Source organism: Choristoneura fumiferana, chromosome 8 (genome assembly GCF_025370935.1).
Source record: "Choristoneura fumiferana chromosome 8, NRCan_CFum_1, whole genome shotgun sequence".
Classification (NCBI taxonomy): domain Eukaryota; kingdom Metazoa; phylum Arthropoda; class Insecta; order Lepidoptera; family Tortricidae; genus Choristoneura; species Choristoneura fumiferana.
Window position 1 is genome coordinate 7,425,784 of NC_133479.1, and position 24,536 is coordinate 7,450,319.

The 24,536-nt window shown below is 38.6% G+C and overlaps 1 protein-coding gene across 4 annotated transcripts in view; it reads right to left on the reverse strand.

Moving 5' to 3' along the window:
* Positions 1-919: 919 nt before the first annotated feature.
* LOC141430011 (dual specificity protein phosphatase 22-like) overlaps positions 920-24,536 on the reverse strand; it is a 65,326-nt gene continuing 41,709 nt past the window's right edge. The window contains exons 3-10 of one of the 4 annotated variants that reach the window (XM_074090546.1): positions 24,046-24,170; positions 19,557-19,728; positions 16,186-16,339; positions 12,779-12,955; positions 9,844-10,030; positions 6,223-6,311; positions 3,048-3,873; positions 920-2,907 (exon numbers count right to left, since the gene is read on the reverse strand). In XM_074090546.1, coding sequence (XP_073946647.1) covers positions 6,257-6,311; positions 9,844-10,030; positions 12,779-12,955; positions 16,186-16,339; positions 19,557-19,728; positions 24,046-24,170 — 870 coding nt within the window. In that variant the 3' untranslated portion in view covers positions 920-2,907; positions 3,048-3,873; positions 6,223-6,256. Of the gene's footprint in view, positions 2,908-3,047; positions 3,874-6,222; positions 6,312-9,843; positions 10,037-12,778; positions 12,956-16,185; positions 16,340-19,556; positions 19,729-24,045; positions 24,171-24,536 lie in introns of all 4 variants that reach the window. The other 3 variants (XM_074090547.1, XM_074090545.1, XM_074090548.1) reach the window with 3 other exon arrangements.

The window sequence follows — 24,536 nt, forward strand, 5'->3', positions numbered from 1 at the left end:
AGAATGTATGACGATTGAAAAATGAAAAAAACTGATAACTGCACAATAAATAGGTACTTTATGTAGTGCAGTTATGCACATTTGTGCTTTATGATTAATTCAAGAAACCTTTTTTCTTCTCTTAGTTATCTTTCTTATTATTTAAATAACTTAACAAACAAGACAAGTAGGTACAGAAGTACAGATGTAAATAATCAATTAATCTGGCTCTCAAATGTATGCAAAATCGGCAATTTTGTGAGTATAGATTATTGACTGTTAGCTGCTTGTCAATCTATTAAAATTGACGAAACTCTACTTCTAAGTTGTCACTAAGTATCATAATATCGCTCGTTCGTGAAATGACTTATGTGACCAAAAATTAGGTTACATGAAGCTTTAAAAGCGCATGATAATTGAATGACACGCTATCTAAATATAATTTACAACTTTTATAAATAGGTAAAATAGTGCTACATATTTTATCGTTCTCATTTTTAGAATAAGTTTCTCGTATCCATTATACTCTGAACCAGCCAGCATATTCTTAATTATTTATTTTTATCATAAATATTTATTATTCCCTTTGCTTCATCACATCACATGTTAAATTATCAACTGAGGTACCTTATCTAGTGCATTTAGACAAGGCGCCTTTAGCGTTATGCGCCAATGAGGGTTTTCACAGAGGCGAAATATCGCTAGATGGCGTTAGCATCGTGAGGTCCGTTTGAAGTTTGACGTTTGCGTGCGATTGGCTCATTTAGTTATTGAACCAATCATGAGCAAACGTCAAACTGACCACACGATAGTAACGCCATCTAGCGATATATGTCGCCTCCGTGAAAACCCTCATTACCTACATAAAGTCGATCGCATTCAACCGCTGGAGTGAAACAATACTTAGTGGGCACTCTTCGGCGAACGACAGCTGCAACCGCTTATATTTGCAACGCCGGCCCTGGGTAGAGCTAGAAAAGCGATCGTTCTATGCCAGGGGTGGCAAACTGGTCGATCGCGACTATTAGTCCAGTCGATCGTGCAAGGCAAAAAATATAAATACGTAAAACAGACTGGGCAACGTAATCACCAAAGAAGTAGGTATGTAATTGGTAGATCGCACAGGGTTTCATCAATAAACAGTTGGCCACCCCTGCTCTAGGCGCTAGAAGGCAAGGGGCGCCATTTTCCAGTGCAAAATAAAATTTTGATGGCACTTTTTGGAAGGCAAAGAAGCGTGTAGACAATCTCCCTCTATACCAAGGTAGAGCGCCAAGGGCCAGAGCCGGCGCTGTTAGTATGGCCGCCGAAGTAGGCGGACATTGCAGACTAATACGAAGACGAAGTTCATCCTCTACGAACGCATTTGAAGAACTATGTAATTGCCGCATTACGGCCCCACTACGACTAACTCGTGACCGGTGGCGCGACGAATTTCTCGTTCCTTGCGGAGCCATGATGTTCACCGCACAGCGGTTAATTGACTGCGCTCGCAATGTATTGCAAAATCGCTTATCACGCCGCCGGTCGCCCAGTACCATAGTTAGCTGGCTATGCTGGACGAAGCTTTCGCGTAAGATAATAGTAGAATTTCACTCGTGCCATGGCATTTATCGTTTAAGAGGCGTCTTGTCTAAAGCTTTTAATCTAATGTTAATATACATTCGAAGTGCACCTTGTACTTTTGGTCTCCTCCCAGTACCTTTAATACCAGTTGCATTGAGGGAACTAGGTGGTTGAATTTATTTGTCCCACCCTCAGTGGTGGACTAAGCTCGTCCAGGACCCGGGGCGGCAAAGATGAATGAGCCAGAAGTCGATATGGTACTAAGCATATTTTAGCCTAATTAAAGACCTGATCAAGACAACATGTGGACTTTTGGAGGCCCGGGGTGGGTCACCCCTTCAATGAACCAAAGTCCGTTCACGAAACTAGGTGGGATTGGGACTTTATTGCAAGTAGGTGTTTCCAAAAGAGAAAGGTAAGTGATTTTTGTACCATTAAATGTTTTTTTTAATGCACCTACTTGAAAGTAAACAGATCAATTATATCATTATTATTAAGGATGGGCCAAATTGCGGAAATTCGTTTTACATTCGGTTATACCGCATTTCGGCAGCTTGGGCCGAACTTCAGCATTCGGCCGAAATTCGGTTTAAATGCCAGACCATACTTTTTCATCCGTAAAAAATAATTACTTTAAGACATTTCTCGGTAGCTTGCGTTCATAACGAAGCATCTTACCAACAATAAAATTAGAAGCAAGAACCACACTCTTGTCTTAAATTTTAGCAAAAGCATGTTTCAAACTTACTTGTTTATAAGTAGGCATCTGTCTCGTCTCTTCGGCTATCGAAAATAACACAGGTTCAATCGAAGAAGGTTGACAATACCTACACCATCCTACTTGCATATTTAACTTCCCAAGTTTTTATGCATAATCTCTTACCATCAAAAATACTTGATTTAAAATGTGCGTTTGTGCTATTAGTAGGTACCTACCTAATCGAGCATCTAAGGACCTAACAAAATTTAAAAAATGTTTCAAATTTGGGCTCGCCATTTTACCTAGTTAGTATCCTAGTAAAGTTTCACGGTACTGTTAGCGGTGGTACCTTAAACAGTAAAGTCAGGTATGTGAAAACGCAAAACGGCACTAACGTCCTTTCAGATTTCTGATCAGAGTTACGAAGTAAATAGATAGGTACTGTTGAATTACGAGTATAGCGCTCTTTTTAACCTCATTTTAACCTTTCGTTACTAGACAAGCTCGTGAGAAGAGTTATAAGTTTAGTGTTAATTAGTAAGCTTGTACTTTCGTTGATTTGATAAGCGGTGATCACATGACTTGATCATTGATGTCAATGTCACTTTAATGCCAAAGGGTCTACTTAGCGCGCTCACTGTCTATAAAAGTGACAAAACCACCTCACGGGGATCGTTCCACCATTACCTCTCATATTTCGTTGTTCTAGAATTTTTTTACGTACAACGGCAAAAACTACTAGACACTGCAAAATCTCGATGGACAGAGCCATATTTTTTTTAAAGAAACACAACAACAACACCTCACGGGATTTCAATACTCATTGTAACTTTATAATCTGTAACATGAGATGAATAATCTGAATTCAGTGCCCTGTCATTAATTGCGCGTTTACTAGTTTTAATTCTTTGTTTATGACAGGAACTGTTATCAAGGTTTTCTACAAAGTAATAATTTAAAAACTAACCATCTTCCTGCATTGAGTAATTAAGTAGGTAATAGCACTCGATATAGGAGGAAAACTAAAGTAAACTAAAGTAAATTATTAGTGCACAGAGTTGTATGTAGGTATGGGACATAAGTATTTTTTCGAATATATACCTACGGAATCTCGACTTATCTATAAGGCGTTACTATACAAACAACAGGCCATTTACTTAAGTTTTTCACCTGTGTATCACTAAACACGTTTTACTGATTCAGTAAAAAAAGATGGCCATAGCCATTAGCCACAAAATAGACAAGTAGGTGCCTAAGTTAGTCGCATACCGCCTCAGCTACTCAATCTCGGTTAAGAAAGGACATACTGCCATTAGCCATACTGTACAGCAATCCATACAGAGTTTTCAATTTGTCGAGTACAGTAAGCCGCAAAGGTAAGTAAACCTCCTAGTATTATTTCCAATCATCGGCATTTTGTCTTTGTCGCTTACTGTATGTAGGTATCTTTCAGACAGTGAACGTGCTAAGTCACGTAGTTTTTGGACATTGCGAACGATTCTCTTCGGGTCTGTGCTCGAGGATCCTGTTCAGAACGGGCGACCGCGACCGTCTGCCGCACGAGCGGGCACTGGACAGAGGACTGCCGGCGGGCCGCATGCTACGAACACCGCTGCAGGGCACGCGATCTGGAAGAAAAAAATAATGGTCGACTAAGAGGAAAGCAAGTTGTATGTTTTAAAAGCACGGTCGTAACCTAGTTTTAATTTTCTCAGTACCTACCAAGTACCTTTAGTGCCAAAGTGTGTCTACTAAATGGAATTGACTGATGGTTAGGAAAAAAAATAATAAAAAAAGTTCCACTAAAAATTTCAATCGGCCAGTTTTAACGGGTAAGGTTGCCTGTCGATGTTTAAGAATCGCTTGAAACACCTACCTACATGTTACATATTAGTCAGAAAAGGTATTTCACTAGACTCCGGATTACTCTAAAAAGTTACTTTTCTTAATATCGAATAACATACTAGGCAATTTCACGCAACAATTCCATACATTTGCCAAAGGAAATGTCGTGAAATGGATTATAAAAACGTCGCACTCAACCTACGCCGTTAAGTTCCCGCGACTGAACAAGTCGTTATTTTAAAACCTATTCCAAAATATCATCCAACACAAAATATACACGTTCAAACAGCGTATACACCTACCTAACCGCTTCCAAATACGTTTTCTATAACAATTGCGGACCAAAGTGGCCTTGACTGTCGCGTATCAACTCGAATGGTTGCACGGCCAGCAGAATCTATTTCCCGACTTATCTCTCGGCTGAAAAGGATCCGGTCCGCCCACTAACAAATATAGAAAGATATAGAATGAGATATCGCTGTAGACTTCCTAGGCAGTGGGGCCAAGCGTGTCTAGTCTGTGCTCTGAATTTAATGTTCGCGCTAAATGCTTGCTACACTCCGCAAAGATTATCGTTGCGATAAACTATGTGATTTGCACCAATAAAATATAATGTATGCGACACAGATTAACTGCGAAAATCGTGCCCTATAGTATTAGTAAATATTACTCGCGTATACACTAATCTTTATAGGTACTTACGTCATAAACGCGGAATTCTATCTCACTTTTAATCATTGTCTATGATCCTACGGTTTTTTAAATCTGGTGTAAGTACCTACATTACCTACTACTCGTACCGTACAGGTGCAAAGATATCGACACGGCCAAAGTTGCAAAAATATGTAGGTACCTATACATGACCTTAATTGTTAAGTCCATAAAGTCGTGTAGGTATACATATTTTTGTAGTGACTTGACTGTACACCAGATTAAAAAAATAGGATTTTATTGCACTCTTTTGGAACAGCGGTTCTGGTTGTACAAGTCCTTACAGGAGCACATTACAAGTAATAGGCAGTAGTTCGAGTTCATACTAGCGCCCGAATCGACGCACGCACACAGCCAGTCTACACGGCTGCTGACCAATCTTCGCAAGATAAAACTACGCCGCGCAGTCCGGTCGCTGGTCGAGTGCTGTGCCGCGCCGCCCGCTATATTCGCCCCCGTTTCGATTCCGTAACGTGGCTATAGCGCTCGGTACTAACTTCATAAGAATGAGATTTTTTTTATGTGATAAAATTCAAAAACAAGTCGTTTCGAACTTGCCGCAATAGACGTAATTTTTTTTCTATTACCAACTTATAATTAAGTTAATAAATAAATAATCATAAAATTAACATATGTTTTATTCCTGCACCTAAAACTACACACATACAATAAAAATCTATACACGTCTGTTTTACGTTTTGTAGACGCCAACCCTAGCGCTCCGCCCAGCCGTAGGTATAAATTTCAAGAATACGGCTGAGTCAATCTACTGCCTATTACTTGTATTGTGCTAGGAGTGCTAATCTTTACAGTGTGTAGGAGGCTTAGAAAATATAAAACAAATTTGTTCCTACCGAGGAATGAAGAGGGAAATAAACACTGAGAAACTAAAATAGACACTGAGAAAATGAGCAAGATTGCATTGTCTTCCCCAGTGTCTCGGCTAGGTTTTTATACAATATAAAACTAAACCTGGATATTTCAGCCAGTGGGTGGGTAATAGTGGATTTGTTTGGTTGAACAACCTTTTAAATGATTTCCAGGAATATATTTATTTGAGTAAGTTTGAAAAACGATCAGCTCATTTGGTCGATGTCCAAAATGTTGGGAGTCAAAGACGAACCTTAAATGAAAATTTTTGATGAAAAAACTTTGCCAGTTTTAATTTACAATTTTAAATGCCCAACCACGCGCTGAAGCTGAAATATTACAGATTATTTAATATAACACCCGGTTTAGATCCGCAAGAAAAAACGTATCTACATTGCGGAATTCTATTGATCACTTCAAACTCGTTCGCTTGACGGCTTCGCAGTGTAATCCAACTTGAACTTTTTTCTTGCGCGCCTAACCGGGCTTAACAGTTTGTATGATATAAGATTCGGACGTGAAACAAAAGAAGGTGAAATGAAATAGATAACCTGGTGATGGAGCGGTGGTGAACGGGCTACAGCGTCACATGGACTCGGGGTCCCAGTTCACAGTGGGGATAACCCACGCGCAAGCCTTTCTGTGCCGGATGAAATAACAAAATTAAAATAAAACATGGACAATGACAAGTGCTACAAGGACCCATTTTACGAAGCTAAGTACAAGGTACCTATAAAATATGACGGTAATTCTTAAGGAATTTACCGAACTGATCGTCACTTCCCAAGCTCCTCTATCTATGGTTCTCCGAGAGGTTCATCTAAGGCTCAAACATACCTACACTTTACAAACTCAGTGTACAGTACCAGGCGATAAAGATTGCACATCGGTTTTCGTAAAAAGACAATTGGCTGATCACGACGATTTCCGAACACTGACCACCGTCCATAAATCATCGTATTTATTAAGTACAACGTTTTATATTACGTACCTAGTAGCTAGCGTTCCATTGGCCCGCACCAAGCGGTTTGCTTCATCTTTCTTAATGCGAACTCTTAAGGAATGGAATTCGCTCCCGTCGTCTGTATTTCCGGATAAATACAATCTAGAGCTCTTCTAGCAGGCTAGAGTGGCTGTTACTGAACCAGTGAGATACACCTTTGGCCTCATCTGCACTTAACTTCAGGCGAGATAGGGGTCAATCACGGTCAGTTATATGTATAAAAAAATGAAATAACTACTGCACCTTTATGGACTTAATTAGTTTATTCCCAGCGCTGGTCTTTTTTTCTGTGCATCTATGTTTCAGTTTGTATTTTCCATATTTTTTAATTAGTTTACGTCAAATGAATGACATGTAAACTTCGGGTATCTATAGAGAACTGTTGCAACTACTAGAAAAAGAATAGTTCCCTCTTTTTCCTAAAGATGCCATCGTACAATTTTAAAGTTTTGAGGGGTTCCGACAACTCTTTATTATATATTTTCATCTAAATACGTCCGTACTCTATTGCACCTGTATGTACAACGACTGACCAACGTCACGTAAGTGTGTGCGACAACGCTCTACGAAGCCGAAATTAGCAGTCTCTTTCCAAAGACCGATGTGCAATCTTTATCGCCAGGAACTGTAGGTATACACGAATGATAATTGTCTCTTTCTGAACCCTCGTTCATTACAGATTTACTTTTCGTATAACCTCCACAGGCCACAGGCCACAGGCCACATCGCTCGAAGAACAGATAACCGTTGGGGGAGAAAAGTCCTCGAGTGGCGACCACGAATCGGAAGACGAAGCGTTGTCAGGCCTCCCACCAGGTGGACTGACGACATCGTGAGAGTAGCGGGAAACCGGTGGATGCAAGTGGCGAGTTGTCGTTCATTGTGGCGTTCTAAGGGGGAGGCCTTTGTCCAGCAGTGGATGTCTTTGGGCTGATGATGATGATGATGATAACCTCCTACGGCTCAGTGTCCTTTTTACAAAGGACTTATTGTTATTTTACATCGAGCTCTCTCATAAAGTCATAATTGACCTAAAGTTTCATGTTCATGGAACAAAAACTTGACTTTGACCGCGCAGGAGGAATCACTGAAAAATTCAAAAGTGTACCGTAAAAAGAATCGTAATCTAAACTTGGTTTTACCCTATTCTTTCCAGAATCGTACTTTTAGTACCTACCTATCTTCTAGCTTAATGAAATGGGTCCAAGAATAAATGTACACAATATATTGTGAGTGTATCTAGTTTAATACTTGAATTTCGAACCTATCCATACTTGTGCATGGACGTTTTTTGTAAATACCCAATAAAAACGGTCGGAAAGTTTATAGCGCACTTTTATCTCGTTTATACTCGCTTTTCAATGTGATAAAATAATAAATGTGAATTCATAGCAACTATAAACATTTTTTGTATTTTGAGTATGCCGGTTATTGAACATTCCATTTAATTCCTTCTTAATAGCAGATAAATGTTGCCGATAAAATATTAGCCTTGTCCTGTCCATTAAGTGGATAGTAAATGTACGTGCTTGGGTAAATTTACTACGCTAACCCCTCGAGGGTTTCTGGCAGCGAGCTTTTGGCTCGACTGTTATAAAGATAACCTATACAGAAGACTATTTTTATCAGACCGTTTGGTCTTTAATATTTCATAGTTTTTACCAAATTGAGGAATGATGTACCTAAGTATATACGTTGTGGACCAAGTGATAAATTGGTCATTATTCATAATTCCCGGGCATTATGAATAATGACCAATATGAGATAGCAATTTGGTAAAAACTTCAATTAATTACATTGCCCGGGCATTATACATAATGTATATCTTCTAATGGGCAAAGTAATAAAAAAAATGTCCCACTACTATTTTTTTTATTTTTACGTAAAATTAAATGATTCTTTAAAAGATCTTTCAACATCTATCAAAATCAGTAAAGTAAGTTATCTTAAAAGAATTCTATTCTGTCACTCGCCGGCCGCTGCCGCGGCCCGCTCGCTTCGCTCGCTCGGCTCAAGCTTGTTTTTGTAACAGTTGAACCTAACACGCTCCTCCTCGCTGCGCTCGTCGTCGCACCTAACTTTCCGATAGAATAAATCAGACTTCAGCTAGCCAAGAATCAGTTGTAATCAAATTGCCCAACGATCATGTAGCTGCTACATTGTAGCATTATTCATAATGCCCGGACAATGTGATAAATACTGAAGTTTAGATGATATTATCACTTTGCCCGGTATAGCCTGTCATTATTCATTACATAATGCCCTTATTAATCACTTTGTCCATAACATATATACCTAATTGACTTTGTTATCGTCTATTTAACAATTTTTTCGTCGTTCAATAACTTTAAATCAAAGAGTTATGCTGAGTAATGTGTGCATGTTCTACGCAATAAGTGCTACGGTATTGAAATGATTAAAATGTCAAAATGTTCGTAAAGCGATTTTGAATAGGACCAGTGAGTCTTGGCATCAATGCAAAGCAAAATTGAATTGCTAAATCCACGTTTGACACCAACCTGTGCGTGATGCTGGTGCCGTGTCGGCTCTGGTGGGCACTGAACAAGCGTGATCCTAATTTTATCTGATGTCAGCAAAGCCCTTATTCTACTATTGACATCAACCTGTGATGTGGCGCCGTATGGGGCGAGCCCAGCGACGAGTTGGCGGGAGAGAAGCCAGCGTATCAGCTATGGAGGGCATGGAAACGGCTGTGATCCTAGCTTTATGTCTACCAGCCTTTTACTGAGGTGTCCTATAGGGCAAGGAACTGACGTGATGAAAGCCCTAATTCTACTATTGACATCAACCTGTGCTGTGGCGTCCTATGGGGCGAGCCCGGCGGCGAGTTATCAGGCAAGAGAACTAGCGTGTCGGCTATGGCGGGCATGGAACTGCTCTGATCCTAGCTCTATATCTACCAGCCCTTGCTGCTTTGCTTGCCTTCGCTTGCTTTGCTTGTCCTATGTGGCAAAGAACTGCGACGTGATCAAAGCCCTAATTCTACTTTCGACACCAACCTGGGCTGTGGCGCCCTATGCTATTGGGCGAACCCGACGGCGAGTTGGCGGGCGCGGAGGCGGCGCGGCGGCGGAAGTACTTGCTGAAATACCCTATGGAGCAAGGAACTGACGTGATCAAAGCCCTAATTCCACTCTTCGACACCCACCTGTGCTGTGGCGCTCTATGAGGCGAGCCCGGTGGGGAGTTGGCGGGCGAGAGCGCCGGCGTGGCAGGCGCGGAGGCAGCGCGACGGCGGAAGTACTCGGTGCCGCCGACGGCCATCGTGGTGCCGCCGCCGACTGGGTCCGTCACCCGCGTGATGCTGATGCCGGATGCAGACCGTGTCGGACGCGCTGTGGCTGACAAACAAGGGTATATGTATATTATATTGAAGCCAAACGTGAAGTCGCCAAGCGGTCTCAGCGGAAGACCAGCGTTGGCCTCTACGGCCAACACTATGCTGAGCTGAGACCGTTTCGCGATTTCGCAAATACTGTCGTTAATATTAATTTTATAGTTGTTTTATTTTGTGTTTTTTTTTTTGTGTACTATTGCGATTAAGAGCGTTTTATACGGAGCGGAGATTTTGTATGCCGATGAAATTTGTTTCGTTGCAGACTCTCATGGTCTTTAGACCTTAATTTCAGATTTACATGAAGCTTACTATAGTTTTGGTCTTAAAACTAAAATCAAAAGTTTCGTCTACGAGGCACCTGCGAAGCAATATTTTCCATTTTCCAACTTCAGGAAAACAGTCGTGAGCAGGGTCAACCCCTGTATTTACGAAGATAGTGTTATTAGCAAAATATCGGGTTTGAAAAACGTCTAGAGTTATTATTTTATTTTAAAATTAAAAAACTAATTATTTTTAAAAGTCGCTGAACTAATGTTGTTCATTTTGACGACTATGATCTATGGTTTAATTATTTGCTCATATTGCAGGCCACACCCAGTATATCGCTCTATAGTGTTTGAATGCTTGTTTCAAAGTGCAAATTATAACCTTAATGTACGATAACCAGAGCCCGGAATTTCTCGCTTATCGACTTCGATATTCAATTTCGATATAAAGATACACAACATGTTGAAAAAGATTAAAAGTAGAGGTCAACAAGATCTCTTTCAATTACTTTTGAGCAGTCGAAATTGTGAAATAGACATAATTATGCATTATGCAATAAAAACAATAAATAGTTAACAATTTTTAATTTAATCATTCAATTTCATATTCAAAGTCTGTGTTAGTGCAAATAAGTGTTCCATTAGCGAATGTCTTTATAGAAGATATTACGATTATTATTTTACGATAATGTCATTATCGATATCATATTATTATCTTTAGGTAGAGTCGATAAGTAAGAAGTCACTATGACAGATCAAAAATGCCGCGAAAATTCCGGGCCCTGATGATAACTTTTAAGAGGTTACCGCAGTAAAGATTAAAATACTTGTTTGCTACGGAGTTCGTAGACCTCTACGCCGTAGCTGCGTAGAGCGACGCATGTGTAGGTATAGAATATGTACACACGAAAATGATCCGATTTCTTAACACCTTTAGGGTCTTATTTTAGCTACAGGTTCTTGTTTGATCTTAAAAATAGCTCCAGGGTGCTTGTTCAACATAAATATAATAAACTTAACCAAATCTCTGCCCAATACTACTTAATAACGTAGACGAGCTTTGTGTTACTCGTAATGCTGACCTATGTCGAAAGTAGTGCCTAAAATCAGCAGCGCTAAGTCCATAGACGAGGCTCCTTTTAGAGAATAATAAAGCAAGTCGTGTTCAAGGTTTTAAACCCGGTTCAGACCTGCAAGCAAAATAGTGCAAGTTGCATCACATTGCGAGACCACAAAACCAACGAGTCTGTAGTGGCCAATCGAACGCCGCAATGTAATGAAACTTTAATGGTTTTTCTTGTAGGTTTAAACCGGAATTTAGGTTTGGTGCGGTTGTTTCGGTCAAACTACATATAGATCTTGCTACGGGACGAACGTGGAATTGACGGACCGAAGAAAAAGAAAATTGTTTTAGCCCCGCCGTAATAGCATGTCATCTAAGCAGTATCTACCCCAGCCTACTTAAATTGTATTTTTGGCCAACTAAAAATCGACGTAATGTATTTTGAAGGCGACCGAAGAAAGTGAAAACGTACCTCTGTTGAACTTTATTACACACTAGTTTCTGTTAATCACTTTTCCCACTTAGGATTAAATTTGCTGGCCAAACTTAACATTTTAAAACAAGAGCTTAAATCATCAAGCCAAGGATCAAACAAGTTTGTTAAAGCGTCCCGTAAACGATTAAATTGTTTGTCAAATAGATAAAAATGAGATCCTGTTTGACAAACACCGCCGTACACGATCCAACTCATCAATCAAGAATTTCATTAAACACGACAAACGGATAGATTGTTAAACAAACGCGTCGAACAAAGCGGCATAATTACAATAAAATGATTCGTCAAATACGTATACAATTTTACAACTCGATCATTCACAGAGCGCGAAAAAGCTGGTTCATATTAGGTTGGAACCGACAGTTTTGCCACTGGTTGACCGTCGGGGCTTGCTGCGCCGCTTGCTGAAGCTGACCGGAATACCACATTATAACCAGGAGGGCTACTACGAAATTTGAAAATCGAAATTCGTATCGTACTTTCCCTCTCACCTTCGTATTAAATAATATGTGTCAACGGAACGGCAAGATACGAAGTTCGAATTTTGCACTTTGTAGTATAGGGCCAGTAACATATTGGAACTCGAACGAAATTGTGGCTGAACGTCCGATAAAAGTCTTGTCGCCGATAGCTTTCTCAGGCCGCCCTGACTGATGTAAACAGTGCTATTGATAAATAGGTAAAAAAACTTAAGAAGAACCGGTTGTACGTAGTAGTTACGTGTCCGTATAGATAAACCGACGTTCCTCGAAAAATAACTGAAGTCCCATATCAATTCTGTGCACTACTACATAAAACAGGTCATTTTCTTAGGTTTTTTTACTTACGAGTATACCTATATGCTACTATGCATCCACAAGACGAAGCTGTCGGTCCGACCAAATGTGAATCAACTCTTAAACGATGTTAATTATCACTCACCACCAGTGTAGCTAAACAGTCCGGCGGGCGACGAACGCGGCCGGTAACCGGACGCGGTAGAAGTGGTAGAGAGTGTGGACAGCGTGGAGGGAGAACGTTTCAGGCCCGGCACGTCGCCGGACGTCGTGGACGGCCGTCGGGGTCGCGACTGTCTCTTGGAGCCGGTTCTACACACGCCTAGAGTGGCAGACGAAACCTTCGGTGAGAATATCAGAGCTATTTGAAAATTAAGAAAAAAAATGAGTGAAATAGGCTGGAAATAATACAAAATTAAAATAAGTAAGTGTATAACTGGTAGAGTCCCCATCAAAACGACCTATCATTTTATGTATTTTATAATAAATAATCCCTAATTCGTTTTTTTTGTATGTAATTTCTATGTCTCTGTGTTTTGTATAATTTGAATTTTACAGCACTTTGGTGTTTAACTGTAATGCTGTAATTTTTTGAAGACAAATAAATAAAAAATAATATTCATAATATGTAAATATGGTAGAGAACTTGGCAGGCTTACCCCCTGTTGTGCCATCCATTGATTAAATTTATTTGACGGATAAATGTGATGCCTTCTCTGTTTGTTATGTTCGAATAGACGGAGACAGCATCACATTTATCCGTCAAATAAAATTAATCAATGGGTGGTGAAACAGACCCTTAGTCTGTTAGATACTTAAAATATTTTGACGTCTGTCAGATTTTGGAACAATATTTTAGATCTAATGGCGACTCCACTAAAAACAGCAAGAAAGGAATTTAAGAAGGACTATATCCAGTCGATTTTTATTACACTGTACAATACTGTACATTAATCCAATCAAACCAACATTACCTGTGCTTTTAGCTACGGAGGTACCTTATTAATTTGATACTTTAACCCGCGAGATTCGTATCATTTGAAAAATGTATTAATTGTCGACAAAATTAATAAGAGCGGTAATTTTAAGCTGCTCTACTCGTACTTCAAATTCAATATTTATTTACTGATAAAGATCGGTATGACCTAATGGTTTTTGATCCGCTACTTTATGACTTAAACACGTGCCGAACTGATGCTTTTATATTTTAACAAGTCATGTTTCGCAACTAATACTTCTCCAACGAGTTCTAATCTAATATACGATCAATACGATCGGTTCTGAACAGTAACAATATTATTAGCGGATGCTTGTAACGATTTGAAGTCACGCGACGCCTAGATTAGTTCTAGGTAATTGCAAATTTTATTACTTTAATAACCGGGATCCCAGAGATAAGATAAAGTTTAAAACCCCCCACATAGCAAGTTTCATTGAAATTGTTAGAGCCTTTTCCAATATCGACGAAATAAGTGATTTTGATTATAAAGGAATTACTCGTTTAAAGGTATTATAGATTAAATTCAGTTAGAAACTTTTAGGACAATTCAACTTTAATGTCATTTTTATTAAGATTTTTCTGTTACATAAAAAATGAATTAATATCAATAACAAAATTTTCCATTTAACAGAATCACACACACACGCGCGTGTGCGCACGTGGACACGCACATGCCCACACTTTATAAAATTAGTAAAATTAGAGGAGAACGAAGTTTCACATCTATTAAAAGAGAAAAGTATTGATTATGTGTTTAGTCAATCTCTGGCACGTACACCACGTACGAAACAAATTGCCAGTCCGGCGCGGTTGCTTAAAGATCTTATCTTTGCGTGAAAATAAGGCTTAACCTCAGTTTAGTTTTAAATAAAAAGCTTGAACCTGGTTTTTTGAATTATAATTTTTGGCAGCTGTTTTATTTATAAAAACTTGCAGACATAACAGCGAAGTCATTCATTTTAATAGAGTACCTACCTACTTTATATGTAAAGCAATTTTAAATTGTCATTAGCTAAACTTTCAAAATATAAGTTCCGACAACTATAGGATAAAAATAATAATAATATTTATTTTACGTTTTTTTTTACTTTTGTTGCATTCACTTCATATGTTTTATACGTAGGAGGTACTTAAGAAAGTCAATTAAAAACCAATTTTCGTTGAAAGTATTTGTTAAGCGTTACCTTGCATATTTTTTGGACAAACGGTTTACAAGATAGAGGGGGGAGACAATTTTTGCTACTTTGGGAGCGATTATTTCCGGAAATCTTCACTTAAGCAAAAAAGTTTTTGAGAAACCTTACTATCTTTTCAAAAGAGCTGTCGAACTATGTGCCACACGTTCATGCGAGTTAAAAAAATATATATTCAATTTCGTGTATGGAGTATAGGTAGGTATACATATAATATATAATAGTGGCTTTGACAAGACATCTGTACTCCAAATTTCATTGATATACATCTTGTAGTTTTCGAGTAAAATGCCTGTGACATACGGACGGATGGACAGACAGACAGACAGACGGACTTGACGAAACTATAAGGGTTCCCTTTTTGCCATTTTGGCTCCGGAACCCTGAAAAACGGCGTAGCCTTTCGCATGTACCTATCTCTACGGCATTCTAAAACATGATAAAATATGTACCTAGGTTTTAGACGAAACAGCTTTATCACAGTTGAAAAACTTACAATGATAAAGCTGTTTACGGAAACACCGCATTGTACATAGCATACTAAATACAAACATGTTATTAAAAAAATATGCATTGTCTGTGTCTGGCAAAAGTTAAGGTCAAAGTAAGAAATATAAAAAAAAGTGATGTTATAGTATAACAGAAACAGAAGATCATGCGTTTAGGAATATTATTGAATGATTTGACATTGCTATTGCGGACCAACTAACAAGCAAATGTCTATATATTAAGCTCAGTTTAAACTTGCAAGATAATTTGTGCATGTTGCATTACATCGCGAGGCCGTAATGGTCTAAGACTAAGATCCGAACTTGAAAAAATTTGCACCGGTCTGATAATAGAATGAAATGTATTTTATAAGTTTATAACAAATTTAGAATATTAGAAAATATATTAGAAATAGGTTGGCTAAACAATTCCTGGACAGGCTATTTATAATTATTTAAAAACATATATTTTTTGTTGCAACATCGAGATAATAAGAAAATTTTATACTGACTTAAAGTTTAAAATCTACAGAATGTGCAGATGTTGGGTTTGCTACTGTTTACCTGGACGAACTCTTGGGTTGCCAGAAACAGGTATATCGAGTTACTTTCACTTATTGGATAATAGAACAAATTTTATATCAACGTGAGCGCTGTTTCATTGTGAACACGTTGATATAGGGTTGTCTGCAAAAATTGGATCCTAATGGGCATGTGCGAATTTTAAAGATTGAAAGGCCATAGCCGAGTTTCCATAGTAAGTCTGCCCTTACATCAAAATGAGCTTGGGTTTTTTTTTGTGGTTACGTCATCTAGTGAAGAATATTTATGCTGAGTATGAACATCCTACTAAATCATGGGTGATACGAACCAGTAGGACATTGTCGGCCCATGGAACACTTGCCCTCGCAAATGGTGCGCTGGTTCAGCATGGTTTGGTACGAGTCCAGCATGACCCGGCACTCGGACATATCACTATCGGCTAACGCCAGGGACGGGTATCGCTCCTTCAGTCGCCTTCTCTCCTGAAAGAAATGTGCCGTATCACTAGTGAACTGAAATAATTATTTTGCTCACCCGCGATCTTATGATAGCTACGTTTATGCGAGAAATGTGTGTTCATGCAGTTTCTCCATCAGATGCGGTCGCAGTCTGAAATTTTGGAGGGGGTCACTAATAATAATAAATCACGGCTAAGAGCAAAAAAATTTTTTTTAATTTTGATAATTTGTAGAAGATTTTTCAATTTGACTTGTACGATTTTGGGGGGCGAAGGGTCTGTCCCTTGTGACTCTCCCCTTCAGACCGCGCCTGTCCTCCACCTCCACACTGTAAGAACACACACAAATCACACATATACATATATACATCTATATTAACACCACTACACTACACCTACACTAGTCTATAAACTTGTGTGTCTTGCATAATCGAGCTATCATAAGGTCGCGGGACTCGCGGGTGAGCAAAGTAATGCCTGATTCTGTAGTATGGTAAATGGCCACTTAGTGTTTAGGAGTAACACAACAGTTTACTGCTACATAAACGCATATTGCTTGTATCAGCGATAATCCAACTGTATAAGTATAAGTAAGATGCACTTTTAAATAAAGGTTCTTAAATACGCACACCTACAACTGGCGTCTTATTTGACCACCACTTTCCATTCTCCTTATATTACAATTCCATAAACAACACTAGTGTTCACCCGCGGCTTAGGACGCGTAAATCATTATATTATTCAGCAGTTGAATTGAAATTCCGGGATCTTACAAAATTCCCGGTCATTTAAAGAAGTGTTCATTTCAAGAAGCATTCCTTTTTAATTGTGGTAATTTCTCATTGTGGTCCTAAACCGCCAATGTCTTCATTCATTTTAAGTTGCATTGCATTACAAACACCCGTGAAAAATTATATGTCCGAGACTATTAGGTAGTTAAGATTTTGGGGCTTTATCCCGAAAGAATATCGGGATAAAATGTAGCTCAGCTTACGTGTAGTTATTAGTTATTTCAGACGTCCAGTCTACGTACCAAATCTTAAATTGAAGTCTGCGAAGTTAGCATGTTGCATAAAATCTGAAGTAGTTGTGCGAGCGTGATTCCCGAGTAAAGGCTCTAGGGAGTAAACTTGAACTAATTAACTCAACTTTAACTAACCGACGCCTGCGTCATTCTCATCATCATTAATTTTGATGAGATCATTTTTCTCAGCTGGTCATTAGTACGTCTTACTGTATTTATGTTTGTCTCTTTTTTCCCCTAATATGTAAGTATATAATGTATAGTTTTCTATAATTTTCATTTGTGATACTGATTGAAATATTTTTGAAATAGTAAGAGAACCGTCGATGTATAATATGGCACACGTAGCTATTATGTTATGACAAATGAAATTAGAGGAAACGAAGTGTTTCGTGTATTTAGAAGATACAGAAAAATTACTTAGATTCACAGAGCGGATATTAATGGTCGATCTGAATGGATCCCGGCAGACCCATATCCATCAAATTAGCGATGTAGAGAAAGGGTGAGTTATTCTGTGCTGACGTGCATGAACTGAATACAATAAACTGACAAAGCCTGCGGCTCGGCGTTACGTCAAGGCTAATAAACGATGAAAATGAAGTTTGCTATAAAATTTTCGGTTCATTTTCTATAATAAGAACGTCGCTACGACGGTGGAATGTTTTGCAGACAAATGATGTACCTACTTATATTTTATTTTAGTTTGTCTAACAATCATACATCACGATATCTGACAGATTCATTTTTGATCACATGCGGTTTCGGGCCGATTCGCTGATTCTCGTCATTTCGTCATCGGTAGGTCCTGTCTTATCCCCTAAGACGTTGATAGTTAGCGAAAACTGAAACTGAATCACGTATCAGAGTAGAACCTTTGTGCTACTAATGTCACATTGAAATCCCGTACATTTACCAAAGAAATCGTAGCGAAATTGTTTACGAAAAGGTTTCACTCCACACTGGTAGGTACGTGATTCAGTTTCCTCGATTGTACTGAAATTTAGATAATTATAATCCATGACATTTTTATCTCTTTTTTTTATACTTTAGCTTTACCTTTTATACTTAAGAGAATTTTGTTTTGAAAAAATTACATTCAATTTAGTTACAGATGGTTACAGTCAAGTTTCTTTCACGGCGTTCTTCTTGGCAATGATGGTCTTTCCGATAGCGTTGGTAACTATTTATGTAATCGTATGGCATACATTCAAATAGGTTTATAATGTAAAGTTACACAACATAAAACAATAACGATACAATTTGTTATGTTATATGTCACATAGAAAATCAAACCTGACAACAAATGATCTGACGATAACGAATCAGATCCAAACATCATCTGACTAAAAACGTATCAGAAGGATAACGTGATATCTGTCCTCACTCACTAAATCCAGATCGAATGCGAAGCTCAATAAGCTTCGGTATGTTAACGAAATAGCTCTGGCTGAAACAAGTAAGCCTCATAAAAAGTAGAGAAATGTAAAACTACCTTTTACTGCGGATTAAACAAGCCACGTAGCTTAGGAGACTCCTTATGAAGAGTTTACTAGAGTCCTTGCAGCTAGAAGTCGAAGTGAAATTAGTAAAGCCTCCCGAGTTCTAACTTTTTTTACCAGATGTACCTATAGTACTTAAGAGCTAAACGTGGATAACCAGCTTTGTTGTTTTGGATATTGTCTCAACATTCTTAAAATTCTCTTTTAAATTAACAATTTGTGCTTTGTAAAGAACATTTGGCCGTTATTCTTAGTGTTAATTTGTTGTTTATAAAGTACATGAGGACTCTCGAGGATTATAATTATGGGGCCCTTTAAAAGCTTAATTTTACTAATAATTAAAAAAATAAATAATATGTCATAAATATGCCTTTTATAAAATACGTCTTACTCTAGAGTTTTCTAGGGTTTAGGGTTTCTCGGGTTTCTAGGGTTAGGAATAAAAATACCTATGTATTTTACAGGGTCTCAAAGTAAGTTTATCCATAACTTTCAACACGACCGGTTGAGCACAGCCACCTGCATTGATATCCGCCACAGCGGAGCGTGCAAAAATATCTGACACTGAGTGGCCGGCCCTAGAAATAGAGTCGCATCAGATTTTACGCACTCTGTGTTGTGTCAGATATTGGTGCTTGTGACTGTACATTAACCACGAATCCTAACAAACAAATATCACTTTTGCAATTATTATACTAGAAGGATAGTAAGATTACCTCAAGCAATTTGTAGGTCTCAAACTCCTGCAGCTGGCGTTGGAAGCCGAGGTTCGGGTTGGCGACGGCGCGGCCCGCCCGCACCACCTTCAACGCCTCGCGCCACGACAGAGGCGTCACCGACATTATGTACGCCACGGCCACCGTCACGCTGCGCGACATTCCCGCCAAGCTAGAGAATACAAGAATTAGGTTACATAATATCATGAATATTATGGTACCTATTCGATAGCTCCTGCATTAATTAATATAAATATACAGCGAATTTTCAGCGAAGATAAAAAAATCGGCTGAATATTGAATATAAATTCATATATCTGTCTCTTTCTTAAAAGTTTTATAAAATATTTCAATTAATTTGCGGTGCCTGGGCATTTCGTGATCTGGCGGATTTTACGATCGGCCGCCGACGTAATAATCCCGCCAAAGTGAGAAGTCTCGTAAATAGTATTAGTAAAAGGGTCAATCAACTTTTTGCCTAGAAATGCTGCGCTAGAAGCTACGACTTTTGTTCACGACTTAGGAGTCAGCCTGTATATTGTGTCCAGTGACTCAAGAGACATCAGTCTCACTTGCTTAGAAAAATGTTTAGAAAGTATTTTACTAACATGTTTAGAAGATGCGCCACGAAGGGATTGCCTTAAAACTGTCTGAATTCCTAACTTTTAGTGGATTTGTACCTCATAAAATCATACTTTCAACAAGTGACCCAGGAGACGCTATCATGGCAACAAGCTACACTAAAAAGTTGATTGACCCAAATAATATCATCTTTGAATTCTTATGGGACATTTTATAGGGTTCAGAAGCCATTATGAAAAAGAGAAGTTGCCTAATCTTCTTTGGCTCGATTTGAATACGAGCCAGGAAGCCTCATTTATTTGTCAAATTAATAATACGAAATATTACTTTTATCGTGTTTTTAATACTTTTCGATTGAGTATGGCGTAGTCAGTGAAAAACGCTTTATGAGGCTTTATATTTTGACAAAATAGGTAGGTAAATTTAGATGTAGTAAATCAAAGATAATATGATATGAACAAGTCCGTGTAGTAAATGACGTTTTACCATGGTATTTAGTCGGAAAAGTTCGTACCACTTATTTATCTTACTTTCTCATCTAGCTTTAGATTACTTAGAGTTAACACTTGACAGATGGGCGTGCCTTCAGTCAATTTTCAACTTTGACGTCATACAAATAAAGCCATTTTTAGTATACCGCTACCCACGTTTACAGATTATGTAAAAACTATTTTATTTGTATGACCTCAAAGTTGAAAATTGACTGAAGGCACTCCAAGTAATCATACTGTACTGAAGTTTATTGAAGCTAATTGAGACAGCAAGACAAATACGAACTTATCCGGCAAAATGGCAAAAACGGAACCCTTATAGTTTCGCCATGTCTGTCTGTCTTGTCTATCTGTCCGTCCGCGGCTTTGCTCAGGCAATGCTAGAAATATAGTGTGGGGTATCGTTAGATAGGTCTTTAAAAACTTTATGGGGTTGCTAAAACGATTTTTCGATTCAGTGATTCGTTTGCAAAATATTCAACTTTAAAGTTTCTATTAAAATCGAGCGCCTCCTCCCCCCGTCTAAAATCTAAACCGGTGGGTGGAAAAACTGAAAAAAATCAGGATGGTAGAAAGTATATCAACCTTACAAGAAAAACTATAACGGTTAAGTTTTCTTTAGAATTATTAGTAGTTTAAGAGTAAATAGTAGCCTAAGGTACAAAATACGAAATCCTTAGAAAAATATTACTTAATTTTATCGTAATGGCAGCGGAACTCTATTTTGGGCGTGCCCGACACGCTCTTGGCCGGTTTGTTATATCTTGTTTTTGCTTACTATGTATTGGTGTTCAACAAAGAGTTATTGTATCTGTGGGCACGGCAGTGCCCCCGCCAAGTGGAGCAAAAAGCGGCACGGCCGTACCATCCTTTTCTCGACGCAGTTCAGGCCATTTTCAATTGTATTATTCACTAAATCCGTAACTTAAAATATCATAACCGCCCGGCATCAAAATATCTAATTCCGCTGAATAGGTGTGCCACAATTTGCCACATCGCTGTTAATGTCACCCCGCAAATAAATCCGCCGAGTGACGCATAGGTAAGCAACATTAACTCGTAAAACCAAGACGCTTCTTGCGTCAAATGACTGGACGAAAATACAAACATGGGTCGAGCTAATCTAGTCGCGGTCAGGGCTGGGTTATTTCAAAGAAATCAACTTTAATTTGCCACTTACATTGTCGGCCTAGAATTTCGGCCTACGCTCTCTGGCCCTATACTACGAAGTGCAAAATTCGAACTTCGTGTCTTGCCTTCCCGCTGACGCTTATATTATTTAATACCAGAGTGAGAGGGACGGTACGATATGAACTCCGATTTTCGAATTTCGAGTAGCCCCTCTGAAAGTTAGTTATTGTAACGATACTATCACCGGTCAGAGGTAGGCGTTCCCTCGCGGCCACTTTCATAGAACGAGGGTCCACGGCACTGTGCTGTTTGATCAAATATTTACGGAAAATTGAACCTTTCGTTCCTGTAAAAATATTTATTAAGGTTTTTCCTCTTTATAGATAGTTACTGAATAATCGAAAAACTACAGAATATTGTTCAATTTGCGACCTGCTTTGTCACCCTAAATATAATTACGATGATTTGACAACTAGATCAGTCGGCGATCGATCAGTTATTTTTTTTATTTTGAATGACTTTCACATGAAACTGTGATTTTGTGTTGAACTTAACTTTTCAACTACAACTACCTAACAGCTTTTCTTAATTTTCAAAGTAAAAATAGCTTTATTAAATTTAGGCTATAACAAGCACTTATGAATGTCAAAAAAAACCTCTGTTGAGAAGAATCCGGCAAGAAACTCAACGAGGTATAATTTTTTAAACAGATTTACAATATTATTAAACGATATGTATACATCACAAGTTATGCAGGTATGCAGGTACCTACAGTTGAAAACAAAGGTGTAGTTACAAGTATACCCAGGTTTTCAAAATACTCGTATTAGGTATCATCCCAGTAACTTTAGATTGCGGGGTTACCGAACTAGTTTAAGATGTGATGGATTATTGAAGGCCCGCAATGTATTGCTACTCAGATGATTTTACTCGCAGTATGAAAATCCCGCTTAAGTTGGATTGAAAAAGACAACAGGTATTTTATTAATTTTCACGTTGTAGAACTTTGCTTCGGTCGCCACCGCAAACCACAACGCCGACCAAATTTAAACGACCCGGGGCGTTAAATAAAGTATGAGTACAGATTCGGTTCTTCCGTACCGTACAGTTTCCGGCACCGTTTAAATTTGTGCAAAAATAAAGCCGATGCTTTAAAAATGCAAACATAACGCCCGTGTTTTGAACAACGACGACTTTACATGATGGCCCCTTTCGCGGGTAAGAAAAAATAATTCATTCAGACAAATCGTCACTACTTTTAAAAAAGCTCGTATCGTAAAATCTATAATTTTTTTAAATACACTTTATGAACATTGTTTCATTGGTAAATTTTGTTGACGTATTGATGGAGTGGCGATGTGTATTTGTATTTGTTACAGTAGGTATGTCGACTGTGATTAACTAACTTAATCAGCTAAGATATTTCTGCAAATCTACCAGAATCATGATCACGAGTAGACATTTCAAAGCAATTTAAAATCTAACTATGTAACCATGAACCTTATTAAAAATTTAAACTAATTCAAGTCCTTCACGCGAGTGTAATCCAACAAATTTAAACATTAATTAACAGACAAGTCATTGATGAAACTGCTCGTCCTGGAATTTGTCACCGAATTTGAAATTAGTTCAGGTGTGGCAGAGGACGTTATAAATTCAGTACCTGGGCGACCAAGCTACGCTCGGGATAAAACTCGAAAATACGCGTTTTCCCAAACATAAAATCGTAAGTCCCGAAATATAATAATAATAATACATGTAAATTATTGCTCTGGATCATATCATGCGGGCACAAGCTTCCTCTCACAATGTGAGGGCTTGGATCTATGCGGGCCCACTAAGGATTGAGAACTTACACACACCATTGAAATGCATCCCAAGTATATGAAGTAGGTTTCCTTCACCGAAAATTTAATGGTAAGTAAATTTAAAATGTGATTTCGCATATAAATTTAATTTATTTATTCAGACAGTAGCAATGGATGTTGCTGTCTTTTACTGTCTACCTGTATTGTTAGTAAAATAATTTATCACATATTGTATTAATTCCGACAAATTCAGAGATGCTACTTGGGCTTGAACCTATAAGACCTTCTACTTGAGACCAAAGATACCGCTATAGGTAGGCTACTACGGTTATTTTGAGTAGCATCAAAGGCGTATTAAAGTTTGTCCACACCGTTACACCTGATGGGCCAAAGGGGGTGACATCCCTTTAGCCCTTTTGGCCGTGCCTTTCTTTTCTCTACGATATAATCAAGTTGCCTGGGATCAGTAAAGCTTACCAGTGTATAAGCACGTTCCCTTCGCGCAGGCGCGCCGCGTGGATGAAGTCGTTGCACAGAGCAAAGTACTGCGTAAGATTCTGGTCCGGAGAGTCGGAAGCCATTATGCAGAGGTAGTGCTTGTCCTGCAAACAAAGTAATTTGAAATTAATCATATTAATATCGCTCGATGAACAGATAACCGTTGGGGGACAAAAGTTCTCTAGTGGCGATCACGAACCGGAAGACGCAGCGTTGGCAGGTCAAGGTGGACACATCTGCATCCAGCTGTCATAAATTGTGACGTTTCAAAGGGGCCTTTGTTCAACACTGAATGCATCTACTGGCTAATAATGATGATTTGATCGAAGACTACACCTGGATCCAGGATCTGGAACTTAAATATTCCATATCGGGAAAACGATTGTCAAGCTTCTAAATCGAACTGGGCATGTCTGCCAAATGCATCCTCAAAAATGAGCTCACTGCGCCGCATGGTGGCTGTACCATCT